At 32.9% G+C, this 23,398-nt stretch overlaps 4 protein-coding genes across 6 annotated transcripts; 1 reads left to right on the top strand and 3 right to left on the bottom strand.

Moving 5' to 3' along the window:
- Window positions 1-1,423: 1,423 nt before the first annotated feature.
- On the bottom strand, window positions 1,424-4,250 carry LOC113872847 (dnaJ homolog subfamily C member 17). Of its 2 annotated transcripts, XR_003505916.1 has the most exons (4): window positions 3,482-4,223; window positions 3,218-3,400; window positions 2,466-2,553; window positions 1,424-2,031 (listed from the first exon to the last, which is right to left on the bottom strand). XR_003505916.1 is itself a non-coding variant. In XM_027510697.1 (3 exons), the coding sequence occupies exons 1-3, from the start codon at window positions 4,145-4,147 to the stop codon at window positions 2,533-2,535; spliced, it is 870 nt and encodes a 289-aa protein (XP_027366498.1). In that variant the 5' UTR covers window positions 4,148-4,250; the 3' UTR covers window positions 1,426-2,532. The 2 variants fall into 2 exon arrangements, 1 of the variants encoding a protein (XP_027366498.1); XM_027510697.1 differs by having other exon boundaries at window positions 1,426-2,553; window positions 3,482-4,250.
- Window positions 4,251-5,414: 1,164 nt separating this feature from the next.
- Window positions 5,415-11,965, bottom strand: LOC113873583 (V-type proton ATPase subunit B 1). 2 transcript variants are annotated; one of them, XM_027511765.1, is made up of 15 exons: window positions 11,740-11,965; window positions 10,966-11,030; window positions 10,655-10,710; window positions 10,440-10,538; window positions 10,087-10,146; window positions 9,679-9,790; window positions 9,388-9,596; window positions 8,707-8,835; window positions 7,970-8,107; window positions 7,567-7,717; window positions 7,399-7,481; window positions 6,894-6,941; window positions 6,724-6,777; window positions 6,557-6,640; window positions 5,415-6,457 (listed from the first exon to the last, which is right to left on the bottom strand). In XM_027511765.1, exons 2-15 carry the CDS (start codon window positions 11,021-11,023, stop codon window positions 6,272-6,274), a joined length of 1,467 nt encoding a protein of 488 aa, XP_027367566.1. In that variant the 5' UTR covers window positions 11,024-11,030; window positions 11,740-11,965; the 3' UTR covers window positions 5,415-6,271. The 2 variants fall into 2 exon arrangements, with proteins under 2 accessions (XP_027367566.1, XP_027367567.1); XM_027511766.1 differs by lacking the exon at window positions 11,740-11,965 and adding an exon at window positions 11,596-11,730 and having other exon boundaries at window positions 5,590-6,457.
- Window positions 11,966-15,203: 3,238 nt separating this feature from the next.
- On the top strand, window positions 15,204-17,885 carry LOC113873229. The gene is made up of 3 exons (XM_027511272.1): window positions 15,204-15,573; window positions 15,799-16,147; window positions 17,154-17,885. The coding sequence occupies exons 1-3, from the start codon at window positions 15,250-15,252 to the stop codon at window positions 17,327-17,329; spliced, it is 849 nt and encodes a 282-aa protein (XP_027367073.1). The 5' UTR covers window positions 15,204-15,249; the 3' UTR covers window positions 17,330-17,885.
- Window positions 17,886-18,963: 1,078 nt separating this feature from the next.
- Window positions 18,964-22,881, bottom strand: LOC113871923 (nitrate regulatory gene2 protein-like). Its single transcript, XM_027509015.1, has 4 exons — window positions 21,951-22,881; window positions 20,801-21,021; window positions 20,001-20,248; window positions 18,964-19,941 (listed from the first exon to the last, which is right to left on the bottom strand). The coding sequence occupies exons 1-4, from the start codon at window positions 22,879-22,881 to the stop codon at window positions 19,089-19,091; spliced, it is 2,253 nt and encodes a 750-aa protein (XP_027364816.1). The 3' UTR covers window positions 18,964-19,088.
- Between the last annotated feature and the right edge of the window lie 517 nt (window positions 22,882-23,398).

Genomic DNA, 23,398 nt, shown 5'->3' with positions numbered 1-23,398 from the left:
GTAAATTTAGTATATACCCATTGGCTATTCAAAATAACTGTTAATTCACCCTTTTAATGTTAGTAATTACATGATTAAAAATTATATTTTTTTTGCTAACACTCTCTAATAATTTCACTTTTCTCCTAGTTTTTTAGTATGATTCAACTAAAAATATATTTGTCATTAATCAAGTTAAACTTTATTTAGATTTCACGGAGAAAAGGAAAAGCGTTAATAATCACTATTTTTTATTTAAAAATTAATTAAATACGAAAAAAAAGGTTAAAGAAATTTATTAACTTCTTAACTTTTTATTTAATTCTCTCATTTTAAAAAATGTTAGTGACTTATAGAATAGAATTTATTATTTTTATTTGTTAAATTAAATATTGAATATAATTTAGAGTTAAAATAGTAAGAAAATTTAAAAAAAAAATCTTTGAACTCTTAATTTTTAAAGTGAGAATTTTTTTAAATTATAAAAAATAGATATATAAATTTTAAAAATATTTTTAAAAAACTAACTTTTTATATCTAAAAAAAATTAAAAAATATATATGAATAAAAAATATAAAAAAAATAATAAGATAATTTACATATTAAACTCTCAATTACCTTTCTCAAGTAGTTTAACCTTTCTTTCCTCTTTCTTCTCTTTTCATTTTCAATATTTTTTTTCTCTCCCTTCAAACTCTCAAACAAAATTTAAAAGTCTCACATAATTGTTTAGTCCACTTTTGTCAAGCCTTGACATTTTATTGAATCAGAGCGATTATTGAAAACTCGGGAGAAAAAAATCAGCAATTCACAAATCGAATTGATCAGGAAAAAAATTATATTAAATAACAGGTCGACACAAAATCATATTAGATGGAATTTCAACATAATATCAAATGAATTTATTAGGACATGTGTAAGACTGAAAAAAATTAATGAAAAGCTAAAAATAAGAATTTATGCATGACTATGATTTAGCATTAAGCCTTTTGTTTGATAAAAAAAATATTTTTTTCATTAGACCATCAAATTATGTACAAATAAAAACAGAACAAATTGGTTCACCATTTGGAATGAAAATCTACATATTAATTCTCCACAGATTTTATAACCAGCCATTTTTCTAAATTGAATTAACTATTTACCTGATTAGTTCACAGGTCCCGTTCAGCTTTTTATAAATGCTTGAATCAAACATGGTCGTATTACTTGTTACTGCTCAGTAGCAAGACCTGGAAGATATGTACGTTTATGTAAATGGCATGATACGTCGACCAAGGTATAATTGTAGCTGTACTTCGATGTGTCTGTCTTTGCTTCAGTTTCCAGGTTTGGAAGGTTATCGGTTTGGTGTTGCAACTTTCAGGTTTGTCTCTCACCTTTTAATTCATGGACTATTTGACATGTAACCATAAAAATAATAACTCTGCACAGTTTTAGTAATGACTAGAATAAATGACACTTCTTAAGTTTTGCATATAATAATTGATAGAACAACAACGAGTGGTGATGATCACACCCATTTTACAGCTTCGATACTTGACACCACGTTCTGAAGCTATATAGCCTTTTATACAACTTATTTATTGTTCATGCAAACATGGAGTACTAAAAAAGAAGCATCATAATAGGAATTCTTCTGTGACCAAGTCCAAGGCCACCTACTATCGTAATTGCACTGAATAATGCTTCGTCCACCGCGTTGAGAGTACGCTTTGGCAAAAATGTATATATTCTTAGAATTTGGACTTCATCAGAGTTCCATTTCCATTTACTCGATGTGTACATAAAGACAGCAAAATGAATTCCAAACGGATAAGCCGACACACAGGACTTGATTGAGACAAGCATACAAATTTCAAGCAATCATGGGAATCATTGGTCTCTGGCTTTCCATCTGCTAGCACTTGCTTTCTCCTTCTCCGTTCATAGCCCAACAGTATTTGGCAAAGACCCAAGATGATACAAAAACCATAACTGATTCAATTTTCAGTTTATGGTTTTCATCAAAAAGAAATTCCCTTGAATTATTTACCCACAGGTTGCAGATTCCTGAGAATCAATCAAGCAGAAAAAATCAGCTCAAGACCAGTTAGTAGCAAATATAATGCTTGTTATTTGCTACTTGTTAGCCCTTCTTGTTTCCTCTGTGCTTAACAATGACAGGAACAGGCAAAACAAAATTTGTATACAAGCCTCATGGTCTCACCCAGCTCACCTTCCCCACAATCAAGAAGGAAAATGAGAGGTTAACATTATATTAAGGTTTCCATAAGCACAAGCACCGATTGTATGCTTGATAAACCAGGCAACAAATGTAATGCCTGGAATTACAAAAGAATAGCAATAATATATATAATACAGCACAACACCGAATATAGGTTCATGGTTATAATACTCCTCAATTAGCATATCCTGATACAAAGATTCTGAATGACAAAACACTACTGATAGATCATTAAAGGTGACAATGATAATTTCAGTACCTAAAAATTAGAATCGGGAGATGACCATGCCAAATAATCCAATCTTATGCTCAACATCTGACAGCATTTATCTCTGCTTTTCTGCAGCCTACACACAGATACATAAGTTAAGAAAGAAAATAGGTAAGATATAGCATGACAAATGTTATAGAAGGCCATTGTGAAACACTGGAAGACATAATACAGAGAAGAGAAGTTTATTCATACAAAATTGAAGGAAACACATTCAAAACCAACTTGTCACTAATATAACCGTAAGCATCAGTTACTTTGTCACATCAGTAATAAGTAGATCAATAACCTCTCACTGAATTCAATTAAAACAAAGCGCGCGCACTCCATATATTGGATTATTAAGCCATATCATTTATTAGTTTCAAAACACACCTAAATAAATGACAGCTAAAAGCTTTCTTACACTTTCTTACCTTGACACTGTGTCTAAATTAAATTAAACCCATTAGAAGATTTGTAACAGTAGCCCACACAAGATGCATTTTCATAATACAACTAGCAGAAGAGATGCAAGTAGAACAAACAACATTATCAAAACGATACTTTCACCACATAATACATGCCTCATGACGTAATTTAAATCAAAATGCTACTGCACAAAAGTACAGGAAGAAATACAGTATTAAGATTCAAGACCAGCTTAAGTTCAATAACATGATCCATTAACTCAATCAAGAAACAACAAAGCAGCTTAAAAAAAAAATCAAATGTAAAAAATGCAGAAGTCAATGGCAGACCTTTTGCAGTTTCTTCAGAACAGAATCCTCAAAAGCCTGATACCCAGCCCCGACCAGATTACTCATCCTCTCAGTTTCAACCGTCTTCGAAGCAGTCGAAGAATCCGCGGCCATTGCGGGCTTAAGAGGCAAAACCAGTAACGGATTAGCAAGGTGACCAATCACACTTCCTGTGGCAGCAACCTGCATAAACCCACAATCACAAATTAGCAAACTACGCAGCAAAAACAATCATCAACATACGAAGGAATCAATCAAACTCACAGCTCCATCTTTAGTAGCCATAACAACCAAAGCAGAACCCCTCTTCTTACTCCCCTTGATCACAACATCTTCCACTTCACCGAACTTTGAAAACAATTCCCTCAACATATCCGCCGAATAATCCTCACCGACCTTCTCCCAAGAAACCTTCAGAACCTTTTCTTGATCCACCGAACCACCTCCGGCGGTGGCGGCGGTGGCGGCGGCGCTCTCTTTCTTGGCATCCGAAGGAGGAGGCGGCGATTTTTTGGCATGCATAGCCCTAATTCGAGCAATCTCTTCCTTGAGTTGCCTGGCGATTCTGGCTTCTTCTTCGCGCTCCTTGACGGAGGGATCGGGGGCTGTGGCGTCGCGCTCTCTCTGTTCAAGGTCGGAGACCATTTTGCGGCGTTTTCCGTCGCGGTGGGATTGGCGGAGCTCGCGGTCGCGCTTGACGCGCAAGAGGTCATCGAACAACTTGCGAGCTTTGGGATCTTTGAGGATGTCGTAAGAGGTGCGAAGCTGTTGGAAGTTGGAGGCAGCGTTGGGATCATCGGGTCTTTTGTCGGGGTGCAATTCGAGAGCCTTTGATTTGTAGGCTTTGTTTATGTCTTTCTCTGTGAGGTTGGCACCTTCTTCGCCGGAAGGGAGGCCTAGCACCGTATAGTGATCGATTTCTACGTCCATTCTCCGGCGTAGGATATGGAGGCCTCAAAACCCTAACCCTCTTCCGAGACAGGATGCGTTCGTCGCCACGACTATAAGAAATGTATGATTTTTTGTATAATCCAAGTGTTACAGCTTTTAAGGTGTGATAATATATATTATAATTAAGACAAAAGGAATATTCTTGAAGACAATCCTTAACTCACCAAAAAGAAAACAAGAACTCCACCAAAAAAAAAAAAAATATATATATATATATATATATATATATATATACGCAATCTTGAAAACATCTGCTTTCGGTAATAAAAATATGAAAAGGGGAAAAATAGTAAATTTTATTTTTTTTAAATTATTATATTTTTGTAGTTTTAATGCAATAAATTTACTTTTTAATAAAAATTTAATACTTCTAAATAATTAAATTAATTTTAAAAGCTAAGAGTAATTATATATATATATATATCTATATAGATTTTTTTATCCTTTTGAACCGATGCACATAGGTATATTTATAATTCCCAAATTTAACAAAATTTTATTTAATATTCTTTTATTTAAAAATTAATTTATATGATAATAATATTATAAATTTAATTTTAATACATTATCAGTATAACTTTTATACTATCAATAAATTAGAATATATTGATAATATAATTTTTATATTAATTATTATAGAAATTAATATTTTTTATTGATATGATAATTCCTAATTAAGTTATGGTGTAATTTTTTATTCTAAAAGTGTATTTAAATTAAACTTTTAATATTGTATATCTTTCTTTTACTCCACAATTTGAAAATAAAAAATGTGAATTAAAATAAAATAATTAGTAAAACATTAAAATGTTAAAGATTTAATAATTTTCATTATTTCTCAAATTTTCTTCCACTTTTTAAATAACATTTTATCAAATATATATTTTTTGCATTAACTCGTGAATTATTCGTTCGAAAAGAAAAAAAAAGCCGTACCGTTAAGCGATAGCCTTTAAAATATTCAATAAATTATGTAAACATTTTTAAAAAATCTGAATCTCATTTCTTTCTTTCCATTCTATTAAAGTAAAAAACGAGCTGTCAAGAGACAATTTTTTAATTATATTTATTTATACAAAACAATTAAACAAATATGAAATCTTATCATATCGAAGTCAAATTATACCAAATCTTATCTCGTATAATGGAGTCATATCAAATAAAAAAAAAACATTGAAACATAAATCGAATCTTCTATTCCGATTTTTTATACGATCTCAAGTAAATGCTGACAATTTAAGGTTAAAAATATACTTTCATTTATTTATTTTGCCCCTTTTCAAAGTAGTTAGGATTTAATTGGAAATTCAAGGATGAAAACAAGTCAGGAACAAAAGTAGAGAAGAAAAGGAACACCCAATTCTTGTTCACAAAAGGAGGGAGTGTGGACGACATCATTGAATCTGCCAAAAGCAGGGAATGATGCTCGCATGTGGATCATTTCAAATAGCCAGAGATGCATCATCAATGAGTCCAATCTTAGCAAGATAGTCAGCAAAACATAACTGATTGCTTCCCGCATAATGTCGAATAACTTGATTGACCTAGCACGATGGAGAGATGAGAAGACTGATACTCAGAATAATGGTTTGGAGCTTGGCCCTACAACGATAGTGACAAATGCAAATACTGCCAGTTTCCCAGACTATAAAAGTCTGTTTGAATTATTAATAGAATAAAGCAGATAAATACATCAAGGAAGTGTCCAAAAGACTATCCTTATTATAAGTGTCCTAAACAATCAAATTACTACAAGATAAATAAATTATGAAACAAGCAACATACATTGGGAAAGCAGTCTCCACAAATTCCAACAGCAGGGAACATCCCTCAATGCAATTGATGCTATCCCAAACTAACACAACTAATATTTCCCCCTCAAGAACAAAATGGCTTAGGAATCATAATATCTACGGGGTCTTTTGCCTGACTAACCGACCGATTCAAAATGAGGCACTCAAACAGACTCAATCCTTTATTATGTTTATGCTGGATAGAAGAAATATGAACTTTTGGGGAGAAAGCAAAAACAAAATAATTGCTGATGACGTTAGGCACTGATTGAGCAGGGGACCAAGGTGTATGAACTTGCTTGCCTAATCATCAATTACCAGCATCTCGACTGTAATACTGGTCAAGAGTCTTGGCAGGTATACGATGAAGAAGTTCACGAGGGAAAATCCGGAGCAAAGTCCATGCAAGATCTAGTGACTGGAATATATTGCGGGTGTCATAAGCTCCCTGGGAGACAAACTTCCTCTCAAACTTGTCCAAAAATTCCAGATACAACTGTTAATAAAAAGGGGAAAAGAGATTCATTAATACCATTATGAGGGCAATTTCACTTATTGAAACAAAATATAGTTACGAGAGAAAATTATTAGAGACCAGATCCTCGGATGAAAGTGCTTCTTCTCCAACCACTGCTTTCATTGCTTGGACATCCTTTCCAATAGCATAATTTGCATAGAGCTGAAAAGAAACAAAATAACATGAATGAGATAGATAGTTTGTGAACAGAAAAATAACTATACGATGAACAAACAAGATTAAACCTGGTTGGACACATCGGCATGATCCCTTCTTGTCATTCCCTCACCAATAGCACTCTGCAGAGGTGACCGATGATGCATCATTAGAGTGTGAGCTGCTTAACTTGCTTTTATTTAAGAAACAGAATTTTACTGGACGACAGCTTGAATCAATCAAATATGATTAACCTTACCTTCATCAATCGAGATAGTGATGGAAGGACATTGATTGGTGGGTATATCTGCTCAGTTAAAAAGAATTAAAATGTTTACTTAGTCTCAATATTAAATCCACATAGTTAATCAAATATTAAATGTAAGCAATTTACCACCAGGTGACTATGACTGACTGGATACCAACTTAAATACATCATTTTGACTGATTTATGACAAAAATCTACTACAATCTAACTGGTGACATGTTTCACAGCATTCTACCTTCACGTGTCAAAGGAAATAAAAACCAACACATTTCAAACCTGTAGCAGTTAAAGCCATGAGAAGATAAAAACCAAAACATTTCAATACAGAACACTAATTTCCATTGAACTATTTACCAACAATTCACTATTCTTATAGTAATATCACATCGATGTTAGGATGTATTTTGCACCAATTTTCTCTTGTAATTAAAATCCAGTATCCAATACAGTGTGGTGTGCAATATTCATTACGGCTGAAAGCTTCAACGTAACCCACCTGTCTATTATACAACTGTCTGTCGATGTATATCTGCCCCTCAGTGATATATCCTGTTAGATCAGGAGTCGGATGCGTAATATCTGTAGAGAAGAAGTTCAAAATATGATCACTAAGCATTAAGAAAGCATTGTGCAAGGTAGCTAATGAACTGATAAATTACATTACCATCGTTTGGCATGGTTAGAATTGGAATTTGTGTAATAGAGCCTTTACGTCCCTCAATTCTTCCAGCACGTTCATAAATTGTTGCAAGATCTGTGTACATATAACCAGGATAACCACGTCTTCCTGGCACTTCCTCTCGGGCTGCAGATACCTGTAAGATCAAGAGGTGATTGATAGCTAGAGTTTTGCAAACTGTTTTAGAGATATTTCAGTTATTTCTCATACTCCACTACTCTAGGAATGTCAATTTTTAATTATTATTATTATTAAAGCCTCCAAAACTGTTGTGCACAAACAGAAAATATATATATCACAAAAGGGATAAGGCTATAAAAAGGTTTCTCATCTCTCACTTTTTCTTCATTGCTTCTGTTTCCAAATATTACAGTTGAAGGTATATTACCTCACGAAGTGCATCTGCATAAGAACTCATATCTGTGAGAATCACAAGAACATGCTTGCCACATTCATAAGCCAAATATTCAGCAGTAGTAAGGGCAATACGAGGAGTGATAATACGCTCAATTGTAGGATCATTTGCCTGCAGTAAATCACAGTATCAAGAGAAGAAACACTTTATGGATTAGCTTCATCAAGGTATTTTAAAATATGAAAGTCATTCTCAATGTATCACTTTGTGTTCTTCAAATACAATATGATAATTCATTTTAAATTTTTGAAAGTCATACATTTTTCAGTAAGAAAAAACCACTCTACTAAACAATCATTTAAATCTTCACCACCTGGTATATCCTAGAAAATATGCACTCAGTCCATATCAACATGCCAAAAATTAGTTTGGTATTGATCATGGACATATTACCACTACATACATATTTATCAATCACCATGTTAGATTAAAATTAAAGACAAGCAAAATGTGAGAATTTTTTTGTAATGAATAGATTGGATCATAATATTCACACTCTGAAGAAAAATGAATAATGAACAATAAACAAAAAAACTCATCATTCAGTAAGTTCCAAGCATGTATCAAAAGACAATACTGATATAAGGGCTTTATTTTCTTTGACTTGTAAACTACTCAACATAATAATTGAAAGGATATTGGGATGGTGAAAAAACAGACTAGCGGGAATAAAAGAATACTTGTATACAGATGTTAATTTATAAACTAACCAAATTAAGGAAAAGAGTCACTCTCTCCATTGAACCGTTCTCCTCAAAGTCTCGTTTGAAAAACTGTGCAGTCTCCATGTTAACTCCCATAGCTGCAAATACAATAGCAAAATTGTCTTCTTCTCCACCCTGCATAACATTAGATTTGTGAGAAAAATCACTTTTATTATATAGAAATTACAGAAGTAATGAGTTTAAGTAAATGATTAAGAAAAAAAAATGACTTATTAATCTTAAGGCAATAAGTAGCAATAGATTTGTAAGCAATAAAACAAGTGAGGTCACCTCAAAATTAATTTTGTCTGCTTATATGACTGTTGTTCAAAACAGTGATGGTGATTAATGTGCCATGGGGAATTGTGGGAGTAAAAGTATCAACTGGAAAGATAGTCATAGGGAATAGTATTATTTTATGTAAAATGCATTTTGTTTTGTGATTTGACTACTTTCCTGCAGGTGATTTTACGTTTAGTCTTCATTCAGCTTTGTAGTTTCTTATGGAGGATACCCTATCCTTTTTGTATTTTCCCAGCCATATCCAATAATATTTCTTTTCCTATCCTTAATAGTAATAATAAGGAATATCCAAATGGAACACAAATAACTACCAATTTCCAAAAAGTCATAATTAAAAAGCATTTAACACTTTCGATGAAATGCACTACAGTAAATAAGCTCTACCTCAAGAAGATTATCAGACTTCTCTAATCGCTTCACTAAGCCAGCCTGTCGACATATCTGTGCAGCAATTTCATTATGGGGAAGACCAGCTGCTGAGAATAGAGGGATCTTTTGCCCTCTAGCAATAGAATTCATGACATCAATCGTAGAAATTCCAGTCTGTATCATCTCCTCAGGATAGGTTCTCTCGCTTGGATTGATGGAACTTCCTGAATTATTGGAAAAATATTAGAAAAAAAAAATCACACATCAACATACAGTTGAAGAAAACTGCTGAAGAACTTAAAATACCTGATATATCTAAATAAGCCTCAGGTAAAATAGGAGGACCATTATCAATTGGTTTTCCAGAACCATTAAATATGCGCCCAAGCATGTCCAGTGAGACAGGAGTTTTTAACACCTGAGAACATAAGAAGAAGACAGGAAAGGAGGAAGTCAAAGGCAGAATTAACTGATTCTAAGACAAAAAAAAGTAACATGTACAAGAAAGTCAAAGAAAAAAATTAAAGGAAGAATTTTAGCTTCAATTCAAGAATTAATTCATGACTAATTTGTAAGGATGAAATTGAAATTTCAATGTTACTGAGACAATAACCAAACAACTGATATTTTCATGGGGAAAAAATCAATTAAATTTGCACATATTATTTAACATATACTTTTCAACATAGCGAATAGTAATAACAAAGTTTATACCTCTCCAGTAAATTGCACAGTTGTAAATTTGTTGTCAATCCCAGATGTACCTTCAAATACCTGGCCAACAATAAAAAAATGGTGAATAAACTTTAACCACTATCAATGGGGCTAACAGAATGGCAAAATTAAATAGTGACAAAATTATTTGCAATTAAAAGTCATGGCAGCTACATCCCCACTTAGTGGAAGCCTCGAGTTCTAGTCACTGCAAAACTACTCACAATTCAGAGGACAGGGGAATTTTATAATGTTTTGGTTATGCATAAAAAAAATAAACACATAAACATTGAAGTCATCAACTCAATGACAAGAAGTACAGAAGGTGATTTGTGTATGCTTTAAGCTCTAACCTGAATAACAGCCTTTTCACCATCAACCTCCAGAACTTGTCCACGCCGTGTAGTTCCATCTCCTAAACGAATATTAACAATCTCTTGATATTTGGGTCCCTGATGCATTTGATCAGTATAAACTTTAGTCACACCAGAAGGAAGGACATTCTCATTGAGAAAAATCAAAATACCAAAATATTCAATAAGAATATCAGCAAGCAGACTTGCATTACCTTAACTTTATCAAGAATGACCAATGGTCCAGCAACTCCAGATACAGTTCTGTATTCTGCAACATTAATTAACAAACAAACAATTTAGGGTGAAACTGAATAATAACAGAATGTATACCACACAAGTTATCAATGTTGATTGATCAGGTGTCAACCCAGTAGTCTACTAGTCTTGCTACTAAATTCTCTTTCGTGCATAATGGCAAGCATTAAACATCCTTTCTTCATTTATCAATAACTGGGTTATACAGACCCATAGGGAATCTAATCATAGTAGAAAATTAAGACAGGTAGACCAATACGACACGTACCCATTCCTATCTCCAAGGTACCCTCCTCCGTATCTTGAGTCTTCTGAGCCACACCCATTTTGGAACTTCAAACAAGCAGACAAAAGAAGAATCGTACAAAAGTCAATACATGCCACAGCAAAAACACAAATAAGAAGCAATGCTAAAACGGCACTGCCTTCGTCAATAATTAAGACAAAGCAAACACCAAAAACACAACCCAAAACAAGTTAATTCACTCACAAAAAAAATATCCCTGAAAGATTAGTGCATCGCCACAGAATTCTCAAAAGATTGTTGTCTCAAACAAACAATTAAGAATCTAATTTTCAGAACATTAATTCATATGTCTACTTTAGCGATAAAAACAACACTTAATGTATAATCCAACTTGAACCCGTCCAAATTGCACTTCATTAATAAGCCAAAAAAATAATAATAGAAGGGGGGAGGAAAAAAGTATGGCTTGATCCGAGTCAATCGCTACTGAACTAAGTGGCTGAACTCAGAAAAAATAAAATATACAGATTCACAAACAACACCAATGATATGATATTAATCTTAAAATTTGAAAGCACTATATCTATAGCCTTATTCCAGTTGGTAAGTGGACGAACTACGAGCTAGTTTTCATTCATATATTACTCAAACCTTGTAATAAACGAAGGAAATACGATACTCAAAGATTTGGTCGAAACGGCATAACAGAGAGATCGAGAAACGCAGAATTGAATAGTGATTGTAAGATCGAAGCGAGAGGAATGAGAAAATGGATCGGAAGAGAGAAAAACATACCAATGAAACGATTTCGACGCTCGTGATCTGAAGCGAGACAGAGATGTGAGGGAGGCAGAGACAGTGGGTGAGGAACACGGATCTATTGGACCAAAAAATTTAACAAAACCGAAAATTATTAAATCTCTATTTTTTTAATTCAAAAAATAAATAAGTAAAATCATTTCGAATTTCCACTTTCGACTTTGATTTGATGAGTAACTGCATTTTAACAATTTTCTCAGGTGGAAAAATGAAAATAATAATAAAAAAAAAAAAAGAGCCATACCTACGTGGTGTCAGGTGCCAAGGATGACACGTTGCTTTTTTGGTTTCGTCCTTTCTCGTATTTAATTGAGGAACAAATTCATAATTCTTTTCAATCATTACCTCATCTCATTTTGCCTCATTTCATATGGTCCTTCTTCTCCTTTTAATAATCTTTCCATTATTGTATTTATTTTGTTAACTTTATGTTTTTATTTTAATTTAACTATCAAATTATGTGAGTGCCTTTATTTTCCTTGTTTATTTATTGTCTTTTTTAATTAAATAACTTTTATTTAAAACAATTCCATCACTAATACAGTTATAACAAAATTTAAAATTTACTCAAATATGAGTTATAACAAACAGATTCTTGAATGTAATATTATTTATAAAATTAAAATATTTATTACATAGAAGAAAGAAATGAATAACAAATATATTTTAAAATAAAACTTATTGCTATTATTAGATATTTATATTTCATTATGATGTCTAAAACTTATTTTATAAAATAAATAAAAATATATAAAATTATGTAATTATTATCTTAGAAATATAAAATATATTAAATATTTTCCATATTTAATAATTGAAATAATTATAAGAATAAACTATAAAATTCTTTAGAATTATGTTTTAAATAAAACATTTTTATTTTCGTGTCTCTTTATATATATTTCAACTATAATTCCTAAATAAAAGTCTTTTTAATAGTCATCTTTACATAAATATGTTTATGATAATTTTTTAATAATAATTATATTATTATTATTATTATCATCATCGAAGATTTTAATATTACAGTTGATTATAAGCATTTAATATATATATATATATATATATATATATATATTAAAAAATATATTTATAATCTTTTATGTAATAACTTCTTCTCAAAAAATTAAAATTTTAGTATATATCCATTTTATATGTTAAGAAACATTGAATATATTCTATTAGATATTTCTACATTATTTTAAAAAATAAACATTAAATATTTATTTTTGGTTTAAAAAAATTCAATTTTAATATATTTTTCAATTTTCTAAAATGTATTATCAAATACACATTTAAAAATATTTTTGATTAAATACTAAAATTATATAAATTAATTCATTGGCCTAACCTACCTTCATTATAATATAAGTTATAACATATATATCTGACAAGTTACATATGTATTTAAATAATAATAATAATAATAAATCAGAAAATAGAAAATTTTATAACAAAAAAATAATAATCTACAAGCATATGACTTTCTAAATTTTTAGGATAAATTTTGATAATTTTAAATAAATAAATATAAAATATTTTTTAATTAAAACAACATATTGCTAAATATGTAGATTAATTAATTAAATAATATTTTAGTTTAACTCGTTATCTTAAATTCAAATATAATAACGTAGTTATAATAGGCTTCCTTATTCCTTTTAAACTGGGCTTTGGAAAATTTTATTAGGACTATAGCTTGTAATTTAGGCAAATATATGCATGATTTTGGTTTAAACTGATTCTAAGAAATTTTTATCCTTAGTTTTAAAACTTCAGTGCTATAATTATTCTTTATTATTATTATTTTTTATTAAGAACATTTAAGAATTTTTTTAAATGTATATTTTTTATTTACTTAGCCACATTTTGAGGGAAGTCAATTAATATACTGATAGTGTCCATTTTTGCTGTTTTGATGAGATTTCTCTGTCCATTTGTCCATTATTGAGTTTAGATTATTTAAGAATTTGGACTTGAAGACCTATGTAAGTTTTTAGTTTTTGAACTTTTTAACTTCTTTGATTATAAAAAAATAAAATAAAAAATTTTCATTTGTAATAGTTTTATCCATTTAAATACGTTAAAAAATAATTTTATGAGTTTAAATAAATTTATGATTTACATATAGTAAAACACAGTATTTTATTAAATAAATTCATTCGACGTATATGAATATAAATAACTGTATATTATTGTTTTTTAAAAAGGTCGGATTTTTAGTACAATTATATACTTAAATAATTTTTTTCAAACCTTGTTTGGATAAAATAATTTAAGAAGAAAAATATTTAATAGAGAAAACATTATTTTCCTAGTTTAAGATACTTCAAAGTTAATAAAAGGGGAAAAGTGCGGATCTTACTATAAAAAACCAGCTGGGGGTCTACTGAGGGTTTGTCAATCTTCTTTCATTTATTTTTTATTTTAAATAATATTTTACACAATATAAAACTTATTAAAAAATGTTAAGAAAAACAATGTAGTAAAAAATTAATTATTTTTTTCACAATTTTTATAAATAAATTTTAGTATAAACTATTTATTTTTATTAATACAGAAAAACAAGATATGTAAATATGGGTAAACTACAAATGATTATCAGAACAATAATTTATATTTAAAGTGAATTTCGGTGTTTTGAAGTGAAAAATAAGCAACCTTTTAAAAATTAAGGATATATGCAGTAAAAAAGTTTTTTAAAAAAATCAACAAAATTAATTTTAAATTTTTGAAGGGAATTAAATAAGTCCACAAATTAATCTAAATATATATTTTTATTGAGATGTGCACTTTTTATTTGAGAAGTTATTTTTTAGCTTAAATCGAAAATTGGAAATTTTATTCTTAATAATCAACATTATAACGTTTTTTTTTTCTTTTAAAAAAACATTTATTTATAAAATCACACTTGAAAAGTAAACTAAACCAGTTATAATTTTTTAGATAGACGTATCATGCTTCTAAAGTGTTTTCTAACTTGGTTATTGAAGGCTATGTGCACTTGAACGACATTGCTTCACATGTGTCACGTTTAAAAATAATGCAATATATTATTTCTTAATTAATAAATCAAGGCACTGAACAAGAACAACCAATGTCAGAAAACTAATTTAAATAATTATTGAAAATAAATACCTTTTGTTTTTTGTAAATTGCATTTTCACACATCTGTTGATAAATAAATATGAGATTTACGAATTATTTAGCTAATAAAGTAATAATTACTTTTATTTTTTTTAATTTGACCAGTTATACTCACACAATCAACACAATAATGTGGCGTAGAAGAAACAAAGACGCGACTCTATTGTAATAATAACCGGTGAGATGATGATTTTTTTGCATCAACGGTGGAGAAGGAACGAGAGTGTTCTGTCACTGCAACAAAACAAACGTGGATGTTGCCGTTAAAACTCACTATTTCAACATTTCTCACTCACTCGAAGCCTCACATTTTATTTTTCTCACAGAAAAATAGAATACATGGCTGCCACTCTCTCCGTCCGGCCCGACCGTCTATCAGCCGGTTCACCCTTCCCTAGACCGCCGGTTCGGCGACTCGACGCGGCTCCGCTGGGAAAACCACTCGTAAAGCGAGCCGCGCCGCCGCAGATACAGTGTAGACGCAGGACGGTGGCACCGGTTCAAGCCGGTTCGCGAGCCGATGACTCAGCACCGTTCGAGATGTCGATGGAAAACGCGCTGAAGCTCTTGGGCGTGTCGGAGGGAGCTTCCTTCGAGGACATACTCCGCGCCAAAAACTCCATCCTCGCCAATTGCAAAGATGACCAAGAAGCCATTGCACAGGTTTTCTTCAATTCCCAACGCTAATCACAAATATATAAAAAATATTTTTTTGTTTTTATTCAAAATATCTTGAATTCGTTTGTGATTTGATGATGCGGAATCATAAATTAGTTATGGTTGTTGTTACTCTTTAACTAGTTTCAGTTACCGTTGTTTGTTAGTTATATCAGAATTAGTTATGAGAGAAACACTGATAAAATTGATATTTGGTGGCGGGTTTTTTAGGTTGAGGCTGCATATGACATGCTACTCATGCAGAGCCTAATTCAGAGGCGAGCAGGGAAAGTAGCCAACAATAGTGTTCGCTATGCTGATGTCAAACGTGTGAAGTCGCCGGCGGCTATCGGATCGATGCCTCAGTGGTTGAAGAATTCACCTGTGTCAATTGAGTCACCTTCCACCAGTGATTTTGGTTTACAGGCTGGAGTGTATGGTGCATTGATGGGTTTAACCTATCTTAATGGGGCTGCTGCACCCTCCGCGTCTTATGCCGGAGCTGATGTTCCTGGACTCATCTTGGCTGGTAGCTTTGGAGCTTCATTGTATTTCATGACCAAAAAGAATGTTAAGTTAGGTAAGGAGCTTTCTCATTCATATTGTGCTCCATGACTGGCAATCTTTGTTTTGATCTGTATGTTGGAAAGAAAGTGAGCATTGGGAAGGCTATAATGAGTGGGAAAGCTAGAGAAAAATGAAAATCATCACGATGAGATTTGCCTTAGCAACAAGTGGGATGAATCAAGGGCAATTTTTGGTGGTAATGTAAGGTCTCTGTGGATGATGAGACTTTGCATGATGTAGATTTAAAGTTACGTTTTAATCGTTCAGGATATAGCATTTTGTTTGCTGAACTTTTCACTTACACTGTAACTAGACACAAAGTGCACAATCAGTGGCTGCATTGTTAAGCAGTTCACTGGAATTTGTCATAAGATTGAGCCAACCTGTTGAATTGACTTCATTTCTTATGTTCTCCCAGACCAGGCTCCCATTATTAAAAGTTTGTTTTTTGGTTTATATAAAAGAATTGTATTTCTGATGTTACTAATCTGGATACTGCTTGCTTGTGTCTCTGAGGTGAGGGCTTAATTTACCTAACATGAAGATTATGTCTATGTAAATGGCTGTCTGGAGGGAATAAGAAGTATCAAATGCCTTTTTTTCCAAATAAGTTTGGATAAACTTATTAAGAGTGCTTATAAAAGAAAATAAAGAGGTAAAATGAATCAACTTTTGCAGTTTACTTTTTTTAGAATCTCTCTCATTTAACTTCAAAAGTTTAGGTGTATAAATTAATTTTAACTTTCCGAGAGAAAATTGAGTTATTTTACTATTGTATTTCCTTTCCTTTAAGTACTTATTGAAAAGTTTATCCAAACTGGGCTGAAGTATGACATTGCCGTGAAAAAGTTGACCTACTCAATAAATGACACTTCATCTACGGGCGGTTGAGATCTTTTTTAAAGCTTGCCTGATCTTTTGCCTATTCCTTAAACTCTGCTTTATCATTTTGGATTAATATAAACGGTTTTTTTCACTTTCTCATTTTCCTCCTAATGTATTTTGCTTATTTTCTGCAGGGAAGGCCACTGTTATAACCATAGGAGGGCTTGTAGTCGGTGCTGTTGTAGGGTCAGCAGTAGAGAACTGGTTGCAGGTAGATGTTGTCCCATTCCTGGGCATACACTCCCCTGCTGCTGTTGTTGGTGAAATCATTATTATATCTCAATTCTTGGTTTCTTTGTACCTAAGGTAGACAAGAAAACATGGTGATCTTACATTAAAATGTGAAACTTGTAATTATTCATTTGCATGCAGCATGATCATACCAGGTAGACAGGGAAGGCTACTGTTGTAACCATAGGACTCATAACTGGCCTTGTGGTTGGGTCAGCTGTAAAGAAGTGGTTGTAGGTGGATATGATCCCATTTCTGGGCATACACTTTCCTGCTCCTGTTGTCAGTGATATCATAATTCTCTCTTAGTTCTTTGTTTCTCTGTACCTAAGGTAGACAGGAAAGAATGGCAATCTTATATTAAAATGTGAGACGTGTAACTATTCATTTGCATGCAGCATGATCATACCCCAGCTTTTTTTAGGATGTGAAATCACTGCATATTGTACAATACTTTGAACAGGATGTAGTTGTTTATCTGGCAAATTAGAAGCGTGAAACATATTCTGGAAAGATGCTGATTTATGTTCACAGTTGGTGAGCAATTTGAGTGTATTGCTATCTCAATAAATATTGGTTTCCTTAATAAACCAAATGAAAATAACACTTGGGAGATGTTTCCTTTTTAATCCTTTAAAGGTGTTTTTAACCTTTCATTATTGAGTGTTTCTCGTTTCTTTTCCAAATTTAAAGCATGGAAGTGATTTTCCTGGCCCACCACAGGGCAAATGGTGGATATGCTTGAATGTTTAAGATGGATTTCAAACCATGTTACTTTGAACCTGCTACATTTTGGCATTTTGTCCCAAAGCTTTATGGTAGTGCAGCTGTCTTATGCTTTTTCCGTGTAGGTCATAAGCACCTGCCTTTTGTACTTGTACATATCTCACCCAAAGACTGCACCTCGAATTCGACACAACTTGTGTTTAGATGAAGTTACAAAAAAGGCATACATTTCACTTTGTTCGCCAAATGCTGGGTTTCCACACACACGCACACGCACACGCACGTGCACTCACACTGATATTAAGTACATGTATAGTGGAACGTAAGTCTGCTTAGTTAAAGAGACTGTTTTTTGTATTGTCAAATTTTGAGTCCGTAAAATATTTATTTCTAGCTCTTTTTATAAGAAATAAATAATTAATCCATTAATCATTTGTATATATAAATTTTTCATCTTTTTGTTTTTGTCAGTCATGGTTTTTTCCCCCGGTTACAAAGAGGGATAAACAGGCCAAGAACAAAAATGGTACAGCCGAAGCACCTCAGGCTTCTAGCAAGATCAGCAAAACCCACAAGGAGGCCGATCAAAATGGTACAGGCCAAACTTTGATATTACCAGTGACCCATCACTAATCAGCAACCCAATTATCCTCCCTCAATGCATTAGTCATCTTAGTTCTCAATCTCTAAGCACAAAAGAGAACACTTTCCTTTAGTAAATTATTTATAAATTGTAATATAATAAATACACAAAAGGGGCAGTCAATAGAGATGTAAAGGAAATTACAACCAACGCCAATCCAAGAGCAATGCAGAATCATATTCGCTAACTTGTTAAATTTAATTATACCGCAAGTGTTAATAACATCCTCTCATTTTCTTGATCCTTTTTTCACCTTCTAAACACAATATGGGGAGAAACATCGAGAATTGACAATCAACATAGTGGACAGTCTCAGCAAATAGGAACTGCTAATACAATAGTGCAGTTGATCAACTAATAGTACCTTAAAAATCGATGTCTCAGCGAGATGCTTCGACATAACACAACACATAATAACATTATAATTACAAAAAGCACCCCAAATCCACAAATATCTCCCTCACTAATACTATTGTCCATTTTGGCTGTTGCAATTTTCAACATTGCAACCAACTTCTATATACGTTATGTTCCCAGTTTTGTCACTATTTTCACTATAAGTTACAAGACCATTGTACATTTTTTGGGATGCTTTGGAGAACTCTGTTAAAGATTCAAACACTACAGAAAACCCAGATTGCAATCCATGTAACGTGATCCTCTGTGTTTCTTGCATGCAACTGTGGTGCTTCTCCTTCTCTACCTCAACTTTTCTTCTTAGTGTCTCCAAGTGATCATTCTTATCCATCATGCATTCGTCTTGACTACCTGTTCCTGCCTCTGAATTCTGGTCCGAGACATGCAACTCAAGCATCTTAGTCTCCACTTTATGTGATCCTGAATATCTTCTGTCCAAATATTTTTCTAGCCTGTCTATTCTCCTTTTCTGCTGCTGCTCTTTATTTTGCTGAAGCCACAGAGCTCTCACATCCTTCACGACACTTTTCAATGCAACTGTTACCATTTTATCAGGTAATTTTTGCAGGGAAGATAACCAATCATTGCATATCACCAGTAGTGGTGGCCCGTTGACTTGATATGGAATAGCAACATTTTTTCTTCTTGAATAAAATTCAACTTCAGGGACTATGAACTTACTCAGCCATCCATGCAGCGCTTCAACATATGCTTTTTGCGCTGCAGTATACTCTTTAAAGCAGTCGCGCCAATTTTGAAGCTGAGCTTCGAGTTGAAGTGTTGCAAGTCCATGGGATTGATTGCAGAATTTCCCATATGTGGCACATGTGAAATATTTGACCTCAGAGAGAATCTTCTTCTGGGTTTCATGGGACTCCAACATAATTTTCCATGATTGGGTCAGGCTGCATTAGGAAAAGGGTATGTAAGAAATCAATGAAACTCAATAATTTAGTCTGTTTAGATTCCAGTGGTAATCTTATCCCACCCTTTTAATAGTTCGACAATTTGAGGTTGTAATTCTTCATCTCTCATTTTCTGAATTCTCTTTGAAATTGACTCTGCACGTCGAATTGCAACCAAGATCCCAGCATATAGATCTTTCACTTCAGCTCTAGTTTTGTCTGTGCTTAGTTCATCATCTCCTCTAACGTTCTTATTTCTCAGCTGCGTGCATTTTTTCTCATAATTTTTCCGGGTGCTATCTCCAGCCTAGGGTAAGGAAAGTTTTCAAATGTTGAAAGTGAAACAAGGCCATGCTTGAAAAATACAAGATCTGATAAGAATGAAAAAAGAAATTTAAAATTCTCAAGGGAAGTTGATTTCAGTCATCTCTTTGTTTTGGTCATTATCAAGGACATGTTGTGAAGTTTAGCAGTTTGGTTATGGATAGAAAAAATTCATTCAATGTAATGCATACAAAGAGACATAAGAAAATATTAATATTTTCAATGTGTTCTCTGTGATGTGATACATGCAGTTAGACAAAACAATCACACACTTAGAAAAATGAAAAGCCATGATTGTCTTTAGTTCAAATTTTCTAGATTATTCCACGTTAAAATAATTGAAGATATTTTTTTATCACCAATCTGAGTTTGCCTAAAAGGAAACATAATAAATGAGGCATATATTAAAAATATAACAAACAGAATAAGAGAACTTATGCATGATTTGCAAGATGTAAAAAAAGTAACATGTTGAAGCAGCATAATGATAAAACAGAAAATATGGATTAAAAAAGGAATTATAAAATTAACCTACCTTAACCTCATCAAACAGTTTCTTTTCCCATGCATATAACCTTCCTAAGGTTAACAAATGACTTCCTGAATCCATTCCTCCATAATCATCAAACAGATCATTCTTATATTCCACCCAAGTTGAAGAATTTCTTGTATTTGGCACCATGAGACTCTTGCATGACGATTGCCTAGATGAAATAGACTTCCATGTTATTGCATGAATGAGTTTGGTCGAACTTTCTGCATTGAGATCAGATGGTTCAAATTCTCAAGGGTTGAAACTTGAAACAGAAGCATATGAACCCATGCAGAGCTAATGAAGTAGATATGGAGGAGTATGTGAATTACAAAATGCATTGGTCTATTAGGAAAAGATATCACAAGATGAGGCATGCAGAATATCAACTTTGTAAGCATGCGAATATAACACTAAATAGCACGGCTTTGATTTTTTTAAGAGCTAAATCATTATTTTTTGCCCCTCTTCTAGAGCTCCCTCGTTAAGCTTTTGATTATAAAAAGTTGCTTTGAACATACAATAAACTAATCCAAACACACACCAAATATCCTAATAGAATAGTTCTACCTTTGAGTTCAGATATACCCTGCAATTAGTTCACAAAAGAAAAAAGACAGCAGTCTACTCAAGGCATTCAAATTAACAGTTAACATGTTGAATGTGGCATGGCCTACGTAAGAAATGCAAGTTAAAAATACGCTTTTACAAGTGTCAATTGTTGATTTGAGTACCTATAGGAGACCATACCCACATTAGTTAATTTAAAAAACAATTTAGAAACTCCAGACATAGGGTGTCAGACGATGACCTATGCACGAACATGAGAAAATTCAAATAACATATTTATAAGTAAGTATAAAGATCAACTAAGGTGTCCATCAGTCCAAGGTTGGAGTGTACCCTAAAATATCCAAAGTAGGACTGAGAAAAGGACAGTCCATAATGGAAATAAAAATAAGTTAACGGAGACATTAAATCATACCTTGCACATGCTAAAGATGAGGCTAAGAAAATGAGGCAAAACCAACACAGAGTGAACAAGTTTTCTTGAACCAATTACTTAAACTAAACTATAAACATGAAATTGATATTTGCAAAATAGCCCATAAAGTTTTTTAGATTATAGGAAGAAATTGAAGACAGGTCCCACCTTTTATTTCGTCCAAACTAGAATGAAGGGGTATTCTATTAGCTTCCAGCATCCTGGTTACATCCTTACCAGAATCATAAGCCCTTAGAAAATGGTCCTCGATATCTTTCAAAGCTTCAAGCAACTCTCTCCCCTCAGCTGGTGTATCAAGAACTGCAAGCCCCCTTTGCTCCCCTTTATTTTCAGGGACATTCACGACTTTAACAGTTTCAACACTATTCATCACATGCTCAACACCTTCATTGTTGTTATTATTATTATTCCCTTCAACACTCATCACTTTGTGCTCAAGCTCTTCTCTTTCCACTTCCTCCTCTAACTCTGGAATCCCCTCCTCCTCCCTCACTGCCCTCAAATCTTCATCCGAGTTCCTGTGGTAGCCACTGATAACCTCAGTCCTCACACTCTCAAAAGGGTTGAAGAAATCCCACCCAAAATCTCTCTGCGGTGATGGCATTGAAGGTGGCACAGGCATAGGCATGTGCATGTAGTAGTACCCACATGGCTGCACATCTTGCACTTCTTCTCCCTTACCTTCATCTTCTCCCTCCCCTTTTTCTTCACTCTCTTCCTCAGAAGACTCTGAGGTTGTAGAAGAAATGCATGAGTCACAAGCAATAGCTTCATGCTTGGTTTCTGATGGTGTCTGCTGGAGGAACATGGGGTTGGTTATCACATTTTCTGTTGGTGGAGGAGAATGAGAAGGGCAAGGAGGAGGGAAAGTTATGAGGAAAGGTGATGAAGGTGAAGAATGGCGTGCAACAAAGAGCTTAATGGCTGCAGCTACTGCATTCAAAGAGTGAAAATACTTGCAATGAGCCTCTGCAAGTGCGTATCTTTTCTCCACAGCTAGCTTTAACAAACGTTTTCTCTCTCTACAGATAGCTACTACTTCCTCTTCTTCCTCTAGTTTGGAGGCAACACATCCCATCTCTCTCTTTCTCTCTCTGTTGTGTATTAAGTGTTCCTTATCTTCAGCAGCACAAGGGTTGGATGCTTTTAGAGGATGGAGTGAGAAAGGCTCTTACTTGTGGAGTGTGCTGTTCTTTTCTCTGACAAAAAAGGAGGGAGCTTTCCTAGACACAGAGAAAGAACTTTCAACTGGGTTTTAAAAGAGACAAGTTTTCAAAAAATAGCCTTTTTAAACCATGTTTAAGTTTTGGAATAAAACCATCCCTCTTTTTGAGACAAAAAATGCAGATGTTGTTGAAGAAGCTTTAGAACAACCCGGCAAAGATTTTACATTTCCATCTCTTGAGACTCAGTAGATCAGCACTTCTCACAAGTCACCAGCTAAGAACAAGATGGTGGTGATATTTAGACATTAAAAAAATGTTAACAGTTTAACATTTTTTATAGTCAAATTTTATTAAAATAATATATTTTACAATTGTAATTAATAAGTATACTTTATTTTGATAAAAATATTATTTCTTATATTCTACAAT

Source organism: Abrus precatorius, unplaced genomic scaffold, assembly GCF_003935025.1.
Source record: "Abrus precatorius isolate BTA unplaced genomic scaffold, Abrus_2018 Scaffold7, whole genome shotgun sequence".
In the NCBI taxonomy this organism is placed as follows: domain Eukaryota; kingdom Viridiplantae; phylum Streptophyta; class Magnoliopsida; order Fabales; family Fabaceae; genus Abrus; species Abrus precatorius.
Note: the sequence above shows the minus strand (reverse complement) of the source record. Positions and strands in the feature narration are given on the sequence as shown.